At 48.3% G+C, this 20,540-nt stretch overlaps 1 protein-coding gene across 1 annotated transcript in view; it reads left to right on the top strand.

Annotated features, from left to right (window-relative positions):
- Positions 1–18,848: 18,848 nt before the first annotated feature.
- ATP1B1 (ATPase Na+/K+ transporting subunit beta 1) overlaps positions 18,849–20,540 on the top strand; it is a 78,759-nt gene continuing 77,067 nt past the window's right edge. The window contains exon 1 of the mRNA XM_069636475.1: positions 18,849–19,166. Coding sequence (XP_069492576.1) covers positions 19,067–19,166 — 100 coding nt within the window. The 5' untranslated portion in view covers positions 18,849–19,066. The remainder of the gene's footprint in view (positions 19,167–20,540) is intronic.

Below are 20,540 nucleotides of genomic sequence, written 5' to 3' on the forward strand. Positions count from 1 at the left end.
CCGATATTGGTAAACCGACCAAAAAGCGCAAAATGTTGTCATTTATGAATCCCAGCTCGCAGGAACATGGGGCTTGAACAGAGACCTGTCTTAATTCATCTGTAATATGTACATGTAATGTCAACCACTTGTGTATCTGATAAATATGTATTTGAATCAAATATAAATTTGTGGGCAAATTGACCAGGGGAGGATCCTCTGACCCATAAACAGACCTCATCATGATGACAATCCATTTCTTTCCCTTAATAAAGGAAGAGAGGAAAGCTTGGCCAATGATAAGTGAGAGGGGCAGGCTAGGCCAGGCACACACCCACTTTCAAAACACATAAAAGGAACATTGAAACCCAGGTAGAGACATTCACTTTCCACTTTCTTGCGGGACGCTTTGCCGGGAGACTTCAGACTTCACATCCAGAGATCCAGACTTCAAATCCATCAATCTCCAGAACCTGTAGCAGAAATTAACTCCAGAATTTGTAGCAGAGAGGCCTGAATACACAGGCGGAATCCTCTTCAGCAGGCCTCAAAACCAACCAAACTAGTCAACAGCCTGGCAAGCTGTTTGAATTTTTTGCCAAGAACTGTTGCAAGAACCTGTAGCAGTATCCAGAAAGCAGTGCTGTATCCGGAACCAGAGAGAACCACAAACCAGACCGTTGTGAGCAGAACCAGTGCTTGACAGACCCAGAGAGCAGAGCTGACCCAGATAGCCGGGACTTCAGAACCACCCGCCGGAAGTCCCGTCCAACCTGACCAGACCTTGATGGCTTATTTCAAAAATATAGTGTGAGTACTCACTGTGCCAAAACCAATCTCTTAGTTTAAAATAATCTAATCCAAACTATTTTAGCCTATTAGAACTGCCTCCTAGAATCGTGTCATTCTGTCATCTTTAAAACTGAAAACTGTCATCTGTCATTCTGAGCTTTAAAATTTCAAATCCGAAAAACTACCTTGACTAAATCGGCCGTATCTCCGTAAGCGTTTGTTACTCCTTATAGGGCCTCCGTAATTACGCTCGATGCACGCGATTAAATTTGCCGCGATTTGACATTTTGCACAATTTCAGCCTCGTGTAAAAATCAGCAGCTCCTTGCTTTCCTTTGCTAAAATTCGGTTTAACCTGCTAGTTACTCATAGAGCATTGCTAAAGTGAGCCTGAACTAATATAAACTAGATATCACCCACCCCGAACCTCTAGAGGGAATTAAAAGCATTTTTAGCACATTTCTCACTTCATTGTCATCACATTCAAAGCATTTTGGGCCCGTGTTTCAAACCTCTACCCGTTTTCCTCTAAGCTTGCTGGGGGGGAACTGAATTTCGTATTGTATTTGATTGCATTCCTGAGAACTGTGTGCTCCTTTTTCCATCTCCTTATATTGCATAAAGGGGGGGAGTGAATTGTCAAGGAAAAGTGATTACATTGTCTTTTGTTGAAGCCATACCAAGTTCTTTTCAGTACTGCATTTCATTCATCATTGCGTTTCCTTGAACCATATAATGCATTCTTTCCCACCTTATTCTTCTGTTCCTATTCATAAGTAACCAAGAACTGTGCTACTGTCGGATTACCTCTTGCTGATTACTGCTCATATTCACAAGTGTACTATCCATTATCAATTTATTTATAGAAGTGTGATATATTTATATATATATATTGTTTAATTTTTCAAATAAACCTTTTAAATTTGCAAAACAAGCCTACTTCTTGGCTCAGTGGGGTCAAGGGGGATTCTAAGAGAGGGGTGTTATACAAGGGTTCATCATCCAGATTATAACTTGCCATAAAAATACATAAATAAGGGCTTCCCTTGGGCATCCCAGACAAGGCACTGACTTAGTGGGATTGCTTGATCGGAGTCACTTACAGAGTGGGGGCTCGTAGCAGGGATATTCTGGATTAGATTTACCACTTGTGCAGCTTAATACAGTGTGTCAACTGACCGGATACACATATCCGGCTAGATCACCACGCTGTTTTACACTGTGAAAGCAATCCTCAAAGGAACGCTCTAAGGAAACGGTCTGTTTTGCAAAATAAAATACAAACTTCTGTAAGTCAGGAAGGAACTCAAATTCCAGAATGACGACCTTGGTAGATATGAAGATAGCTAGGGAGCACCTCTTACATATACTGTTTGTGAGAGGTGAATGGTCTGAACAGGACCAAAATGTATGGGTGCAGGCGATCACACAACAGGTCACTACAACTGGGTCAGATATGTGGAGAGATCAGGGTCCCTTACATGTGGCCCTGAGTGAACTATATATGGCTCCTAAGGCCAAAGATGAACACAATAAGATTGCCAGGATAGCGGCATATTTGTATCTATATATGGGAGCCATGCAGGACAAATGTGCTGAAGGCCAAGATCTGGCAAATAGGCAACAGATGGCATTAGAAAAGGCCCAATGTGACATAGTCTCTTCTGAGCAGAGGCAGCACAGAAGCCAGGAGTCAGAAAACAAGAATAGACAATACATCATTAAAATGAAGGAGGAGATGGATATCCTGCAACAGGAAAAGGCTGACCAGTATACCAGAATTCTGGCTTTGCAGAAGGAGCACCAAGACAGTTTGGACTCCTTACTGCAGAGCCAGAAAATGCAGGAGCAACAGATAGATTTCAACAGGGCATGCACAAAGCAGGTAGCCACCCTGCAAAGCCAATTGGATAGAGAAAAAGAGGAGAGCAATAAACTGATTCTGAAAGACCTGGACACACAGACAGAATTTCAGGAAGAGCGCCAGAAAGCCAGTGCCTTTCAAAGGCAGAGGGACGATGTGGCGGCACAGATGCAGGCTCTTAGTCAGGAAAGGGACACCTTAGGCCAGGAAGTCTGCCAAATAAAGGAAAAAATTGAAGAAAATCACCTGGCCCTCCAGGGGCTGGGTGACCTCCAAAAAGAGCATCACGACTTGCTAGAGCACACCAGGAGGGTGGAGGAGGCTCTGGCAAGAAAGGAGCAGGCCAGTAGGGATGGGACTCAGGAGGTAACGCTCCTGCAGCAGAGACTGGCCCAGTACTCCAGGACCAATCAGGAGGCACAGAGAGAAAATGAGGCTCTCTAACAGCACAATGATAGGCTCCAGCAACAGGTAGCCATGCAGGAGAGGCTGATAGAGTCTAGTAAGGCCTTAACTGAGGAACTGAAAGCGCAGGCTCTTGCATTGCCACAGGGAGCAGGGGCTGACAGAGATGAAGTTCGCTGGGAAAGGGAAACACATGATCATAACCTCAGAAGCCCTAGTACCAGAGGCCTTCATCTCTCTCAGTCCCTGGACTCTGCCACCCACATGTCCCCTGGCGCGCATGAGCACAGGGCCACAGGAATGGCAGATTACTATCCAGCCAAATGTATGGGGCTCATAGGCCAGTACCACCCAGGAATGGATGGGCGGGCACACGGGTATGGGCACCCAAGTACAGTGCAATTTAGTGGGGAACCCCAGGAGAGTAGGCCCATTAAGGGCATCCTGAAAACCTCTGCCCAGTTAGGTCAGTGGGGGGGGGGTACCCATCGAATCCTGGGCAGAACTTTTTCCCCAGGTATCCACCCAATGTCCAACCCCAAAACCATCCATCCTTCTTTCCGCAATTCCCTGAGCCCAGACAACCTAATCCGGGAGAGGGGAGGCCAAGGGTGGAGGGGTACCCAAATCTTCCCAACCAGGGGTACTACCAGAGAAGGGATAGCTACCCTTCCCGGGATCAGCCCAGGGGAGAAAATAGAACCCTGTATCAGCCTGAGCGGGTTTCACAACTTGAGCGCCAGGTCCAAAAGGTGGCACGGGATCTGGGTCACATACTGAGGGCTCAACAGAACCCTCAGATGAGCATGCCACCGCAGAATGCCCCACACTCTGGACCTGGTGCTCCAGAACAATGACGGGGGCAGCACCCCGATAACCCACTGGTTCCCAGGGAGGAGGCACAAGGGGAAGGGGGTGTAAAGCCTTGGGGGAAGCTTCCTTCCCAACTTGTAAACAGCCCCTGGAAAACCAGGAACCGGAAACAAAATCTCCTGCCCCTGAAAGCCTGCCACCCAAGGAGCAGAGTGGGGGTAGGAGAAACAAAGGACCCAAACAGACCCACTTTGTGGAGGAGGTACAGGTCTTCCAATTTGAGGGAGAGGGATCCCAAGAGGATCCTGGGGAAAGGATCTTCTCCTTCGGAGATGGGGAAACTCCTCCCATGGAAAAATGGGTCCCAAGAGATTCCAATCCAGACTGGGTAGATGTGGGGATTGAGCTGTCGCCGCCCATCATCCTATCCCAGAACCAACAAAACCAAAAACCCCTGGTTCAAACCCATCCTGGTGACTGCCTCCAAAAAGGCAGGGGCGGCCCAGAACCGGAACCAGGGGAACCTAAAACCGGATCAACAGACTGGGGAGATGTGGAGACTGAGCTATCGCTGCCCATCATCTCATCCCAGAACCGACAATACCAAAATCCCACGGGTCAAACCCATCCTGATGACTGCCTCCAAAAGGGGGCGGGGGCGGCCCAGAACTGGACCAGGGGAACCCACAATGGCTCTCATTTCCAGTTGCCAACTTTTTCTTTCAGATTCCCGAGACTCTTCACAGAATTCTGCCCAAATCTCATCTCTTGCAATGTCCAAAACCAGATAATTAGCCCACCAGTTGTCCAAAAATGTGCATTATCTGTGCCCCCTTGAGGAGAAGGAGGGAAGATACTATGCCCCGGTACAAGTACAGGGGCAGGGTACAATCTTGGCGCTGGTGGACACTGGATCTCAAGCTACCCTTCTGTCCAAAAGGGCCTTTGATGAACTAAATGCAGGAAGGGGGGAGAATTACCGTATTCCTCTCACCTCTCTTTCTGGACAACTGCAGAACTTTGACGGGAAGGAAATTCCCGTCGAGGGGACTGCAGATTTGGACATCAAAATTGGGCGACACAAGGTGAAACACCCAGTCATAGTAGTGACTCCAGAGGGCACCCCTTGTTTACTAGGGAATGACCTCCTGAGAAGGTTGTCACCCCTAATAGATTGTGTAAACGAGGTCCTCTGGACCCAGACTAGCCGACCAATAAAATTAAAACAGAGTGTCAACCATGTTAGTTTAAACGGCACGTGCCACATGGTTGAACAAAAATCTGACCAAGTAGAATTTCACTTCCAGAACAATCAAATTCCTGATGTGACAGTAATAGCAGTAGGACAACAGACTGGTCATGGGGGGTCCTCTCTATCTCTGAAAATCAACCTTCCTTCCAGTTTAAGGTGGTATTCCACACTGGAAGGAAATTTTTTACCAATCCACAATCAGACACTCCCACTCCTATAGTCCAAAAAGATGTGAAATCAGCTCAGAGCCTGGCTGATATTCGGCAAATTGGAGAGCAGTTGTTCATCCCTGTTCAGTTAAATGATGGGAAGGACTTTGTTCTCGCCCGGGTGTGTGTGAACAACGGTAAGAGCTTCATCAGGGAAGCCATGTTCCGCCAACTCCCAAAAGATCCAGCCATTCCCACATTCAAACTGATAGACAAATGGGAAATGGACCTGGAAGCACCTAATTCCAAACATCTCCTGCCAAGAAGGTGTATGCTCAAAATCTCCATTGGCAACAAGAGCATAGTCCATAATTGTTGGGTTGTGCGAGACGTCACTGCCACCTTTTTCTTAAGCAGTGACATTCTCAATCGCTTCGCCATTAGTTTGGACCTAATAGACTTCAAAGCTTGGTCCCGATTAGCGGATAATCCCATGGGCTTTGATGATCCAGAAAAAGCATTTAGGTCAGCTCAATTGCTACCTTATGCAGTTGAAATTTAGATTAAAGAGGAAGTCACCATCCCAGAAAGGAACTGACAATTCTCCCTGGAAGTGAAAGTTAAAAGAGGACAAAAATTGAAAAACCCTGATGCTTATATTCATCTAAATGCTTCTCTCCAACAGCAAGGGTTAGGGGTAAACCCAACAACATTAGTCAACATAGAACATGACACCATTCCAATAGAGGTGGATAACAGCGACTTAAAGAGTATTACTCTAGCCGCAGGCACCATTATTGGAATGGCGGTTGATGACCGACATTCCTCCATTGATTTAGGAAATTAACTGTTAGGACCGATCCCCAAGGACTGTTTTGACAGTGACAGTGATGACAATACAACACCAGACAGGATTTTCACCCGGCATGGGGGGAACTTCCTGGTGTACACTTCTTGCCCTTATGGTAAGGAAGATGTGACTTGTGACTTCAGGAGGGATGAGGTGATTTTCCAGGTCCATGAGGGCTGCCTTTCCCATCTGAAGCCTCCAGTCCAAATCAGCACTCTGACCAGGGACTTCTCCACCCAGCTGGAGGAGGCCGCTGAGATAGCCAAACCAGAAGTCTTTCCAGGCTTCAGGCAGATGGTGGAAGAGAGAGTCAACCTAGCTGATGCCTGTGTGACTCTGGAACAGAAGCAAAAGTTGAAACAAGTTTTCTTGGATTTCCAAGATCTCTTTGCGGTAGACTCATATGACTGTGGTCGCACCGACATCCACACCACAACAATTCCCACGGACCCTGGAATGACCCCAGTGTTTGTGAAGCAATATTGTTTGCCTCTCGCATCCATGGAGTCCCTTACTGAAATAATTAAGAACCTTGAGTCCCGGGGAATAATCCGTCCAGTACACAGCACCTTCAATAATCCGGTGCTGGGAATATTGAAGCCAAACGGCCAGTGGAGACTCTGTGCCGACCTTAGGGAGCTCAACAAACGGGGCCATACTTCCCGATGGCCTCTGCCCTACATTGACCAAGGGCTGGCCCAGATCCAGGGGTCACAGGTGTTCACAGCAATAGACCTGACCAATGGATACTGGACCGTGCCTGTCAGTAGGGAGGACCAATACAAACTGGCTTTTACCTTTGGGGGCCAGCAGTATACATGGACCCGAACCACTTTCGGATACCTCAACTCCGGCAATGAATTCAATATTTTCCTACACAAGGCCATGCCCGACCTGGGTGCGAGGGGTAACCTGGTTTATGTAGATGATGTCCTCATCAAAAGTTCATCTGTGGAGGAACACATAGCGGAGATCCGTTATGTTCTGACACAGTTGAGGGCTGCCGGAGCAAAACTTTCCTTCCAGAAAGCACAGTGGTGTAGAACCCGTGTTAATTTCTTGGGGCATGAGATTACTCCTCAGGGTCTCTGTCCCCAAGAAAAGAAAGTGGAAGCACTTCAGAAACTTAAGGATCCCACAACTCTGCGGGAACTAAGGAGCCTCCTTGGACTGACTAATTACAGCAGAAAGTTCATTGGGGGCTACGCAGAGATCACTAGACCCCTGATTCATCTCTTGAAGGGGGAGGTCAAGTGGGAATGGGGTCCAGAACAATCCGAGGCAGTAAGACAACTCAAAAGAAGCCTCTCACAAGCGCCTTGCCTAGCTTACCCTGTCAGAAACAAGGAGTTCTTCCTGGAGACAGGGTTCTCATACGTGCTTGACGGCAGTATTATACCAAAAGCATGAAAAGGTCAATAAAGTAATCTCCTATGCGAGCAAAACTTTATCCTCTGCGGAGGAAAAATTCAACGATTGTGAGAAGGCACTCCTGGCAACGGTGTGGGCATTGAAGAATTACCGCCCGTTTATCCAGGGGGAACACATCATAGTGGAGACTCCACACCAGCCTCTGCAATATCTCCAAAGTGACAGAATCCGGGCCGGAAATGTGAGTAATTCCCGAATTACTTCCTGGATTCTGTCAATGCAAGTCTTTCCTGTGGAGGTCAGATATGGCCAAAACAAGAAGAGTCCCCTCGCGCAAGGTCTGGCTGACTTGCATGATTGTGCCAGAGAAAACTGTCTCGAGGACGAAAGTCTAAAAATCAAGGACAACATGGAAGCATACCTTAATTCCCCACACAAAGTCTTTGAAGAAGACAAGTGTGAGGGAATGCCCAATGTCTATGTGGATGGATGCTCGTACCATGTTGACAACAACGGGGAGAAAGAACTGGTGGCTGGCGTAGGGAATGCATGGGTGAAGGAGTTTCCAGAACCCTCCGCTGGATACAAAATTGGTCCCCGAAGTAGTCAGGTGGCAGAGTTGATGGCTGTGCATCAGGCCATCCTCACTGCTGTCCAACATCAACTCCACGAACTGGTCATAATCACAGATTCGGATTATGTACGGAACGGGTTCGTGGAGCACCTGGTTAATTGGAAAACCAGAGGCATGGTATGTGCTAATAACAAACCCCTCAAACATGGGAAGTTAATCCAAAACATTGATGATCTGGTCACATCGAATGGGATGACCATCTACTGGAAAAAGATCAAGGGTCATTCCAAAGTAGAGGGACCAGACAAAACTGGAAATGACTTAGCTGATCAGCTGGCCAAAACCGGGGCCATCCAAGGGGATCTAATAGAAATAGAGTCCATGTTGGGGGAAATCCAGGTCACTGCTATCACTAGGTCCCAGACAAATGCTCACAATGATCTTTCAACTGCACAATGGAGTAAGGAGACCCCTGATGCTGATTTGATTACAGCTCAGAAGGGGGATCCAATAATTGGTAAGTTTTACCAACACATTGAGGACCCTGAGAACTTTCCCCTGACGGATACCGATTACATTGGGAAAGAGGACCTAAGAGTGTTGTTGAAATGTCCAAAAAGGTTCTGAATCCAAGACGGTTTGTTGGTAAGGAAATCCCAAGCTGGCCATGATCAGTGGGTAGTTCCTACCTCATTCCGAAGCCTGATGTTAAGTCACGCCCATGATGCGGCCACCGCCGGTCATAGGGGGTTTCACACAACACTTGAGATCTTAAGAGAGATTGCATACTGGCCACGCATGGGGCAGGACCTCGACCAATACTTGAAGGGGTGTCTTGTGTGTGCACAATTTCAGCCATCATCCCTCACACACCGTGCACCTCTCCAAAAGAGGGGGATGACACTGCCATGGTCAGATTGGCAAATCGACTTTGTAGGCCCCGTGATCCGCTCCGCTAGGGGGAATAAGTACATGTTGACGGTCACATGCTTGTTTAGCAAGTGGGTGGAATGTCTCCCAGCCCCAAATTGCAAGGCAGAAACAGCAGCTGCCCTGATGATTAACCACATATTTTCCCGTTTTGGTCTACCTCAAAGGATTGAGTCAGACAGAGGTAGCCATTTCACCAGCGAGGTAATGACAAAGATGTGGGAGATACTGGGGGTCAAAAGGAAGCTACATATTGCTTACAGGCCAGCTTCTTCTGGAGCAGTAGAACGCTACAACCAAACCATTGTGAGCATCTTAAAAAAGTTTGTGGCAGATTCTGGGCCAAGTTGAGATATCCGACCATCTCTGGTCCTAATGGCCATTAGATCTACCCCTTCATCTGCAACTAAAATATCACCATTTGAGTTGATGACCGGACGCAAGCTGGTGCTTCCCCAGCATTTGCTCTACAGGACCCAAGAGCAGATCTTGATAAATGCCTCCACAACTCATGAGTATGTGGAGAATTTAAGGAAACACCTTCAACATGCTTTTGCCTATGCTCAGCGGAATCTAGAAAGATCAGCTGATAGCATGAAAACCCACTACGACCTGAAAACCACCTGGAAAATATACGAGATGGGGGACCGGGTCTATCTATACAATTTCCAAAGGAACCAGGCCAAACAGCGAAAGTTTTTGCCTACATGGAAGGGACCGTTTGAAATTATAGACAAGATCTCCCCTGTAGCTTATAAGATCCGCATCCCCAAAGGTAGTCTGGCGGAAGGGGAAGACAAGTGGGTACATATAAATCAGCTAAAGTGTTGCCATCCCAGGCACACTCTGCAGCAACTGGAGGAGTCCTCTGCAATACCAGAGGGGACCGCTCCAGATTAATTCAGTTCCCATCCTAAAATATCCCACATATAGGGCCTCATTACACGGAAGGCGGTGAACCATGGCGCTATAAGCGCCATGGTTCATGCCGGTAAAATACCGGCACCGCCTTGGTGGAAAGGGGAATTACCGCCCCATTCCAAGGTTGGCGGGGCGGTAATTCCCCCTTCCACCATTGCCCTTCCCCATTCCCATTTCTGCCCCGTAGGGCTCTATGGGAATGGGGAAGGCGCTAATTACGGTGCCGCAAATTGCGGTACCGTAATTAGCTCCACTGGTCCCTTTGCGGGTTGGTTTTTAACACCTGCAAAAAGCAGGCGTTAAATTCCCCAACCCGCAAAGGGACCTCGTAGTAAGGCGGTAAGGATTTACCGGTACCGGTAAAATACCGGTACCGGTAAACCCTTACCGCCTACCGTGTAATGATGCCCATAGTCTCTAAAACATTATGATTGGAAAAAAAAAATGTTTCATGATGATATCTTGTTTTTCAAAATAAGAATGCTATGATCTATTCTCGTGATTTATAAAACGTATATGTCGCCCCACTATATCAATAGTGGTGGAAAAATGTCTATGAATAGGTATTGCCGCTTTTGCTTTGTCGTCCTAGGAGAAAGAAAACCTGGAGACTGGCCAAGGAGGACGACCGGGGACCGGGAGCAAAGATCCGAGGGGCCCGGGGTACCGCCCAATATTCCCATCAGGACCGGCGAGGAGAACCGATCGATCCAACCGGATGGAGGAAAAGATGGAGAACTGTGCCATCTACAGAATTGGGAGAAGATGATGCGGACATACCAGCCTGTGAATCAAAACATTCTTTGCACCCGACTCCCCCTCGACTCAAATTCAAAGTGCAGTCGGGCGGGGGGGTTTGTCAAGGGTTTTGACCCATGTTGAATTATTAGACGGGGAAGATGTGGGGATGAGCTGTCGCCGCCCATCATTCCATCCCAGAACCAGGAAAACCGTGCGGTTGTGCGCACACCAAAATGGTTGTCTAACCTGCCACCCACCAGTGCCAGCATGATGGACCGGAAGCGCCAGGGGTGAAAGGTGGTGTCAAAGGAAAAATAACAGTGTTGTTAGACCAAAAGCGCTTAAAAATCACCTTTGTTTCCCTGAATGCAAGCTCAAAATGCCTATTTCAAACATCACAAGATACTAAAAAATCTCAATGAACACCAGCAGACATTTGGCAGAATGTATTCTTGTGTGCATACAAAATCTGGGAAGATGAAGAGCCCAAAACAATGTTTATAACAAAACTGGCTGAGCTGTGGATGTCAGCAGCTTAATTGAAATTGGATTTAAAACCACTAAAACCGAAATGTTTAAATTAAATGACTGACCTACTTTTGAGTGTCACATAGTTGCAACTGTTAAATGTCATGGTTTTGAACTTAGAATCAGCATTCTAGCTGCATGTGTAAAAATTGTAAGTTTGATTTAAACTGTGAACTAAAGTGACATTTAGCTGAATTCTGCCTGACAACTACCCCAGACAGGAGTTGAACTGGCTCAACAACTCTTCCCAAGCCTGGCTGCATCCTGCTGCCCCCACCAAAAGGAGATCACACCTCTCTGATTGAATTAGGGGAGGGGTACCTGCAGACTGCAGGAAGTTGAACAAAGACCTGTCCAGGGCTCAGGCAAATGTTATATTGGTGGGGGTCGTAAAATGGCTTCCTCTTGGGAGGAACTGGGAGGGGCAGTGCCTGTGAGAGCCAGCTGAGCTTGGGGGAAGTGGATAAACCAGTTATTCCACCATGTGATGTGGGAAGCCACACCCCTTTTTGACCAGGGCATAATTTTAAAAAGATAGATAACTCAGAGTGCGGACTGGTCAAAATTATATAAATAATATCATTATTCTTGGGATTTTTCCGTGCACATTTTAAGAGGTGTTAGGACCCTGCGGTGTATTCTGGGGGGTTGCTAGCAGAAAATAGGGTCTTACTCCAAATGTCTGCATGTTAAAAATCTGACACTTCATCAATTAATGTCCATACTCCTTGCGCACATTTGTGTAATTTTTGGTAAATGTTCGATATTGGTAAACCGACCAAAAAGCGCAAAATGTTGTCATTTCTGAATCCCAGCTCGCAGGAACATGGGGCTTGAACAGAGACCTGTCTTAATTCATCTGTAATATGTACATGTAATGTCAACCACTTGTGTATCTGATAAATATGTATTTGAATCAAATATAGATTTGTGGGCAAATTGACCAGGGGAGGATCCTCTGACCCATAAACAGACCTCATCATGATGACAATCCATTCTTTCCCCCAATCAAGGGAGAGAGGAAAGCTTGGCCAATGATAAGTGAGGGGGCAGGCTTAGCTAGGCCCAGGCACACACCCACTTTCAAAACACATAAAAGGAACATTGAAACCCAGGTAGAGACATTCACTTTCCACTTTCTTGCGGGACGTTTTGCCGGGAGACTTCAGACTTCACATCCAGAGATCCAGACTTCAAATCCATCAATCTCCAGAACCTGTAGCAGAAATTAACTCCAGAATTTGTAGCAGAGAGGCCTGAATACACAAGCTGAATCCTCTTCAGCAGGCCTCAAAACCAACCAAACTATTCAACAGCCGGGCGAGCTGTTTGAATTTTTTGCCAAGAACTGTTGCAAGAACCTGTAGCAGTATCCAGAAAGCAGTGCTGTATCCGGAACCAGAGAGAACCACAAACCAGACCGTTGTGAGCAGAACCGGTGCTTGACAGACCCAGAGAGCAGAGCTGACCCAGATAGCCGGGACTTCAGAACCACCCGCCGGAAGTCCCGTCCAACCTGACCAGACCTTGACGGCTTATTTCAAAAATATAGTGTGAGTACTCACTGTTCCAAAACCAATCTCTTAGTTTAAAATAATCTAATCCAAACTATTTTAGCCTATTAGAACTGCCTCCTAGAATCGTGTCATTCTGTCATCTTTAAAACTGAAAACTGTCATGGGTCATTCTGAGCTTTAAAATTTCAAATCCGAAAAACTACCTTGACTAAATCGGCCGTATCTCCGGAACCGTTTGTGCTAGAAGCGAGTCTTAGCTGTCATCTTAAAGCTAAGATTCTAGGCTTTCCAACGAACCTAGAACCGACTTGCTACTCCTTATAGGGCCTCCGTAATTACGCTCGACGCACGCGATTAAATTTGCCACGATTTGACATTTTGCACAATTTCAGCCATGTGTAAAAATCAGCAGCTCCTTGCTTTCCTTTGCTAAAATTCGGTTTAACCTGCTAGTTACTCATAGAGCATTGTTACAGTGAGCCTGAACTAATATAAACTAGATATCACCCACCCTGATCTCTAGAGGGAATTAAGAGCATTTTTATCACATTTCTCACTTCATTTTCATCACATTCAAAGCATTCTGGGCCTGTGTTTCAAACTTCTAACTGTTTTCCTCTAAGCTTGCTGGGGGGAACTGAATTTCGTATTGTATTTGATTGCATTCCTGAGAACTGTGTGCTCCTCTTTCCATCTCCTTATATTGCATAAAGGGGGGGGGGGGGTGCATTGTCAAGGAAAAGTGATTACATTGTCTTTTGTTGAAGCCATATCAAGTTATTTTCGGTACTGCATTTCATTCATCATTGCATTTCCTTGAACCATATAAAGCATTCTTTGCCACCTTATTCTTCTGTTCCTATTCATAAGTAACCAAGAACTGTGCTACTGTCGGATTACCTCTTTCTGATTACTGCTCATATTCACAAGTGTACTATCCATTATCAATTTATTTATAGAAGTGTGATATATATATATATATATATATATATAGTTTAATTTTTCAAATAAACCTTTTAAATTTGCAAAACAAGCCTACTTCTTGGCTCAGTGGGGTCAAGGGGGATTCTAAGAGAGGGGTGTTATACAAGGGTTCATCATCCAAATTATAACTTGCCATAAAAATACATAAATAAGGGCTTCCCTTGGGCATCCCAGACAAGGCACTGACTTAGTGGGATTGCTTGATCGGAGTCACTTACATTGTATTTATACTTCCTAGTTGAGGTGGGAGTCTCTTCTCAAGTGGACATTCCGGGTGTACCTTACTCCGGGAAAACAAATGGCGACACCACTTCATTATTTCTAAGATCGCTTCCATTTAGTCATTTTTATCGGTGTGGTCCTTCGATGCCAGGTCTCCAAGTCGGTTTTGCCATTGAAAAGAGATCTCTGCTTCACGTTCGACTCTAGCCATTAGATGTGTGTTGTTTTCTTCTAATGACGACACTTTGTTTGTTAAGTTATGTAGCAGGGCATTTTGATCCTTGACAGTCTCGTTTAATGATTCGAAGAGTTTGATGAAAGGGATCAATGCCAATGAAGTTGCTGCCAAAACATTATTATGAATTTGGATTCCAGCTGCCACTGAAATATTTTCCTTGGAGAGGGTCGTTGGCTCGGTTTCCAGAATCGACGGTTCATCATGTTTACTAGAGCGCCGGCCATTTCTTGAGGTTTGATGACATGCTTTGGTGCTACAATGGAATCGCAGATTTTCAGTCGATTCTTTTGAGGAACTCGACAGTGTTTTTCTTGTTATGTTGTCACCCATAATTTGAGTGCTCTGCACATATTTTTGGTATGGTGTGCTTGTCCTGGAATTAAGCATCTCATTTGGATTTTGAGCAGACTTCACTCCTTTCTCGCTGTTTATCAGCGGCTTTTCTTTTGAAATTGATGCACTTTGGGGAGCTATAGAAAAGCTGTGTATGAGTTTGTTTTTTACAGCTTGATAATCTGCTGTCAGCCTCTCCGTCAGCCGTGCTTCGCGCCCTGCTAAGTCTACTCCTAGACTTTTATTGTGATGGAACATAGGACAGGATGGCAAAGGGGGCAAAGGCGTAGCAGTGTCTAACGGATGTGAAGTGGTTCTTTGCTGTAAGTTTGACTCACTTTCTGGAGCCATATTCCCAACATCATTTCCGCTCCTTGAAAGGTCATGTAGAGTATCACCATTTAAGGGTGGAACAAAGGAAAAATTTGTTTGATTTCCTGCCCCGTGTGGTAATTTTAGAGCAAGTAGTTCTGTGTCCGTGACATCAAACGGGGATAAAAACGAAGCAGTGTCAATTTTGACCATCATCGTTGGCTCGAGTAGATGAGGATTGTTTGCCATAGGTGCCGCTAAAGTCGAAGCACATATAGATGGAGCTATATGTAAGTTCGCAGTTCCTATGATCTTATTGCATCCGTTAGATGGCATACTAGAGTCAGGGGCGCGAGTTACAAAATCGGACATCACGACTTGTTCGCTTTTATCAAGTTCTTTTCCATGTGCCTGGAGCAGCATCTGACTTTGCTTTTCTAACACTCCAACTGTCACGGCAGCTGTCATAAGCCTTTCATTTTGCAGGATCACTTTATTTGCAACGGAGCTTTCAGCTTTGTCAGTCACCGTGTTAGTCGAGGAGGCAAGTTGAGAATCTTCAATTTTGGTCTGCATTGAATTAGTCTCCTCCGGCATCATGACCGGCAACATCTTTGCTGAGTCTACATCCACATCAGAGGAAGGGGCTGATGCTTCCGTACCGCTGACTCCAGCTGCCAGGACTCGTGAAAGACTGCTGGGTAGACTTGCGGCCACAGGTTTGCCCAGGAGAAGGGAAGGGGGAGGGAGGGAGGATAAGGAAGAACATAATATGCCCGCGGTAAGGGACGGAGAGGACGGGAGCGGGCAGGGCAGCGGGGGGAGGAGGGAGGGTGTAGGAAGGGGTAGGGAGGGAAGAGAAATGTTTGTGGACGCGCCCTGTACTGGTAACACAGCTTCAGCTAAAAACGAAGGCTCACCACGATTTCGGGCATTTGAAGTTGTTTGCCGCGTCTGCGGCCGTATGTCAGTGACCATTCTTTCTTCTTGCCGGTACCAGTAGTCGAGGGGTGCAGTTTCCTGGTCTTCGCATTGTAAGTAGCTTGCTCGGCGATGAAGGCGGACTGGAGGCAGACTGGATTCTGCTCCGGACTCCGCGCCGCGCTCTGGGAAAATTTTTAAGCACAATACCACTAAGGGTAGAAAGAGGACTGAAAACGTTGTGCAGCTCCTCACAGTGTGTTCACTCAGCAGAAAACAGCAAAGGACTGGAGGCAGACTGGACTCTGCTGCGGACTGCGCACCGCGCTCTGCGAAAGTTTTTAAGCACAATACCACTAAGGGTAGAAAGGGGACTGAAAATGTCGTGCAGCTCCTCAGTTTGTTCACTCAGCAGAAAACTGCAAAGGACTGGAGACAGACTGGACTCTGTAAAAGTTTTTTCTTTGCTGCTGTGGTTTCAGAAGTAAAGATTGTATTCATAATACTTGCCTCCTTGTCTATAATAGAATCTAAACCCCCTTCTCACGCCAGTGAGGGGGATTAGTCATTGACGTGTGCCAGACAGGTGGGGTGAGGGGGCATTCTAATGTTTCGCCCGCAGCGCCAAGTTGGCTAGAAACTGCCCTGACTGAGGACACCTACAACATGTAATGCTAAAATAACTATAAAATGCTCAAAATCCATTTTTTGGAGGGTATTCGGGTTGAAACTACTAGCAGCTTACCCGTGTCTGACTACTTTGAAGGTATTGGTATTGTTTATTTATATAAGGTAGTCCAAGTAACTCTTAATTAGTCTCTATCTAAGCATATTAAAGACTTCTGTTATTCTGACATCTTTAATTACTCTTAACCCCCCGCCCACCACCAACGTGGGTCAATAGAACAAAACATATCACCGCCCAATAGAAGCGTTCAATTATCAACGCTGCTAACGCGCTAACCTGGCATTCAGACTTTTGCATATCCGCTGTAAGCAATAGGCTTCCCTTCAATGGATGCAACCTGCACTTTGACCCTTCTCCCGGGCACGTGCAATAGGCACACTGCTATGGAAGGTGCACTCCCAGGCACCTGCCTCTGCGTGCCACTGCGCGGCCCTGGCTGAGCGGTGACCTTGGGTACACTGCGGAGCCGCATTGAACATTTCAGGGAATCGCTGCTGGGAAATAAAATCACACTATGGCAGCCCTTTATACACCCAGACACAGGGGTTCTGGCTGCGGAAGTTACGGCCTGTAGAGCACTGCTGTCCATTGGAGATGTATCTTGTCCGTTTGGGGGAGGGGCGGCTTGAAGGCGGCTGAGGTCGGAGTGCGCTGGCTGCACTGGGCTGGATGGATCCGGTACCCCCCCCCCCCTCCCCCTCGGTAGCCGTGTGATGGAGCCCTAGAGCCGCGAGCCCGGCTGCCCTGGCATGAAACATAATAAAAATGTCTCCCTGGGGTGGCGGCTCGCTTGTGCTCTTTCGTTTACAGTGTAACGTTTGCTCCTTTCAGGTAACGTGTCCCTGGTGGCCCACGAGTTCTGAAGGGCAAGTGGGGAAAGGGCACTTCCCCACCGTGGAGACCGGAGGGGCGCAACTTCACGCGCCACACCTGTTCAGAGATCTTCGCCATTTTATGAGCATTACCTTCCCGAGTCTCGCTTTCATGTGCCATGTTGAAGCAAGCGGGGCATGTTTGTTTTTGTTACGGGGTGGCTCGGCGGCGCCTCGCTGTGTGCGTCAGAAACACTGTGCTTGGGAGCCATAAACGGCGGGCACTGTATTTCTACAACAAGCCTCTGCGCTGGTGTAGCTGGGCAGCTGGATTTGCCATACTCCCCGTGTATTCGTGCGTGCGTGCGCGCGTGTGTGTGGGTGTGTTGGGGGGGGGGGGTATCCGGTGGCTTATCGTGTGCTTGATTTCACACATTCTGTTTTACAGCGTATGCATGTTGCCTTGTTGTTCTGTGGCAACCGCTCTCTCTTTTGAAAAAATAACAGAGGCGCCATTCTGTGGGCAGGTTGGTGAAGCGCGGAGGGAACACGCAGTCCTGCTCTTAAACCGCAACGGACAGGCATCCTCCGCCGTGGCACCCACCCCGCCGGGCACACATTTTTCGCAAATCTGAGGGCGGCTTTCCTGTATAGAAAGGTGTGCGTAAATCCTTCTGCCCCCCTCGGAAGCAAGCCCGGCATGTGTAGAAGCAGCAGAACCTTGTGTATGGTGGGTGGGGTGGGGACGCAGATACGTCAAAAAGAGTGACCTTTTTACCTTCATCAAACGGAGAAGAAAAACATAAGGATGGAGCCAGGGAGTGGAAGCTGTGTGTGTGGAAGGGGTGGAGGTTCCGTGGATACTTGGCAGGGGGGTGGGGGGGCGTTCCCCTCCCCCCTTCGCTTGGGAATCCCGTGACCTCCAAAGGGATGCTGTGCGGAGGGAAGGCAGCCCGTCGCAGTCACCTTGGACGCGCTCCTGTGCCGCCAACTCCGACTGCATTCACACCTGCAAGCCAGCGGGGGCTAAATGCGCACAAACAGTTCCCGTCTTCCTGGTGCGAGGGCACCGAGAAGCAACGGAGCAGGAAGGACACATGAGAGAACCTCCACCGGGAGGGACCATGTTTCCATGGCTATGATCACAGGGGACGGCAGCAAGTCAGTGTGGCTGGCTGCTGCCTCTGAGGGAGCCCACCCCCTCGTTACAGTGAAGCCGTTGCTGCTCTTCTCCCCGCGTATAGCACTTTTCCTCTATGCGGGAACAAGTCGCGTGACACCAATGTGCTGTGTGGACAGCCCACTCACTGATTGTCAAAGTGGCTTGGGGGGGGGGGGGCATGTGTTCCACTTCCACCACACCAAACAGCATGTTTCACCTTGCATTTCAATCACTCTGGTTATGTGGTGTTTGCAGAGCGCAGTGAAAGGGATAGCGGAATGCGTGTGTGTGTGAGAGAGATGGAGGGAGGAGAGAAGGGAGGGGGGTACCTACTGCAGACTTGAGTCACCGCCACCAGCAGCCTTGTTACCGGTATCTGCGGGTCCGCCCACTGGAGCCGCCCCTGGGCTCTCTCATTGGCACTGGGTCTGCCGGTGGGCGAGGCCCCGTGCCGGCACGGTCAGGATAAATGCGAAGGGGGGTCGGCTGCAGTGATCTCGCCGGTTCCCACTTCAGCCGCTCCACCGCTGCTGCTGTGCCTGTAGCGTCCTCCCCCCTAACCTGCCCCCTCCAGACGCCGGCTGATCCCCCAACCCACACCCCGTCCCCCAAAACGTGAAGAATCATTTTAGTGTAAAAGGAGTGAAGGGCGGATATAGCGCGAAGGCACAGCAGCAAGGACCCGCCCGCCGGCACAAGGACACAGCCATGGCTAAAGGAAAATCCAAGGAGGGAGAGGGCGACTGGAAGAAATTCGTCTGGAATTCGGAAAAAAAGGAGTTTCTAGGACGGACCGGGGGGAGCTGGTGTAAGTATCGAAAAGGGTTTGAATGCGAGTGCAAAAAAAAAAAAACTAAAATAATGCAGCGACCGGAAGCATTTTTGCTATAACACGGAGAAGTGGCAAAGTTAGAAAGAAGAGAGCGGGCTATTGACGGCTACGGAGCCGCCTCATGCACCGGGAACTCCGCACGCAAGGCCCGGAAGGGATGTGCCCAGCTGCTGCCGTCTGACCTCTGCCGGGGCCCGGCGCTGTGGATGTGTTTGTGCTTTTGGAAACCCGCGGCGCCTGCCCCGCTGAAGGGCGGCGAGCTGCAGTCAAGGTCACCCCGAAGGCCGTTGATACAGATACAGTAGCCTCTCGTCCGCGGAGAGGGGAAGGGGGGGCGGGGTGCCTCTGGCGAGTATCCCCCGGCCCTTCTCTCCCCACCTTGCGCATCGCTGGACAGCCGGGTCTGAAATTAGAAACGGCCCCGTCCACAGCGGTTGCATTTTATAGTGGCTTACTGGATTGCACCAGGAAAATTTGATATAGGCCGGGTTGGATTTTTTCCGAAAACAACGGGTTAATAATGCATCAGAGCCCAAGGTTGGTCAAGGTGATGGCACATTCCCAAGGGCACAATGTGCCCCAGGACGTGGAGAGGCGTCAGGGGGTACCTCGGACTCCTGAGGGAGGCACCGCCTCGCATATGTACCTTGCTGGATGACAGACCGCAGCGCCGTGCAGACGGTTGAATGCAGAAACTCTGGAGCTGCTCAGGTCCTCAAGCGCTGTAGCCTAGCAACCAGCTGTAATTTGAGCGAGGCCTCCCCTGTGCGGCGTAGCAGGGTTTTCATGCAAATCCGAGCCGCCTCCACCCCGTCTGCAAACTGCGAAGGCAGCCTTCAGTGGCTCTGGATGACCCACGGACCAGGAAAACGTTCCTACCCAAGCACTGATGTCCTATTGGACCGGCGGTTACATTGGGTACTTGTACCTCACTAATGAATTGACTTGTTTACTCTGGATGCGGCTGTTACAGCTCCTCTGACCGCACCTTGACCTTCAACCCCTACTTTCAAGTCTGGGAGTGCTAAATCTCCCACATGGTCACAGATTCCGTGGCTTGCATTATGGCAGGTAGTGGGGGAGAGACTTGAACCCATCTATCTAAACCCCAAGGTCACTTATCTGCATGCAAATGCGCAGCACAGGTATGGTTGTGCCATGGACAGTAGTGACAAAGGGCAGCCAGTCAGAAGGCCGCTAGTCCTAGGTGATGGATAACGATTTCTGTGCTAGATACCGGGCGAATTATACGTTCTCGGCCTGTTGTGCCTCCAAGGAGGGCTCCTTTGAAGTCAATGGCAAGATATTGGTTTGTTGGAAGTTGAAGTCACTCTACCATCCCCACCTCCC

Source organism: Ambystoma mexicanum, chromosome 7p (assembly GCF_040938575.1).
Source record: "Ambystoma mexicanum isolate Mex_15411 chromosome 7p, UKY_AmexF1_1, whole genome shotgun sequence".
In the NCBI taxonomy this organism is placed as follows: domain Eukaryota; kingdom Metazoa; phylum Chordata; class Amphibia; order Caudata; family Ambystomatidae; genus Ambystoma; species Ambystoma mexicanum.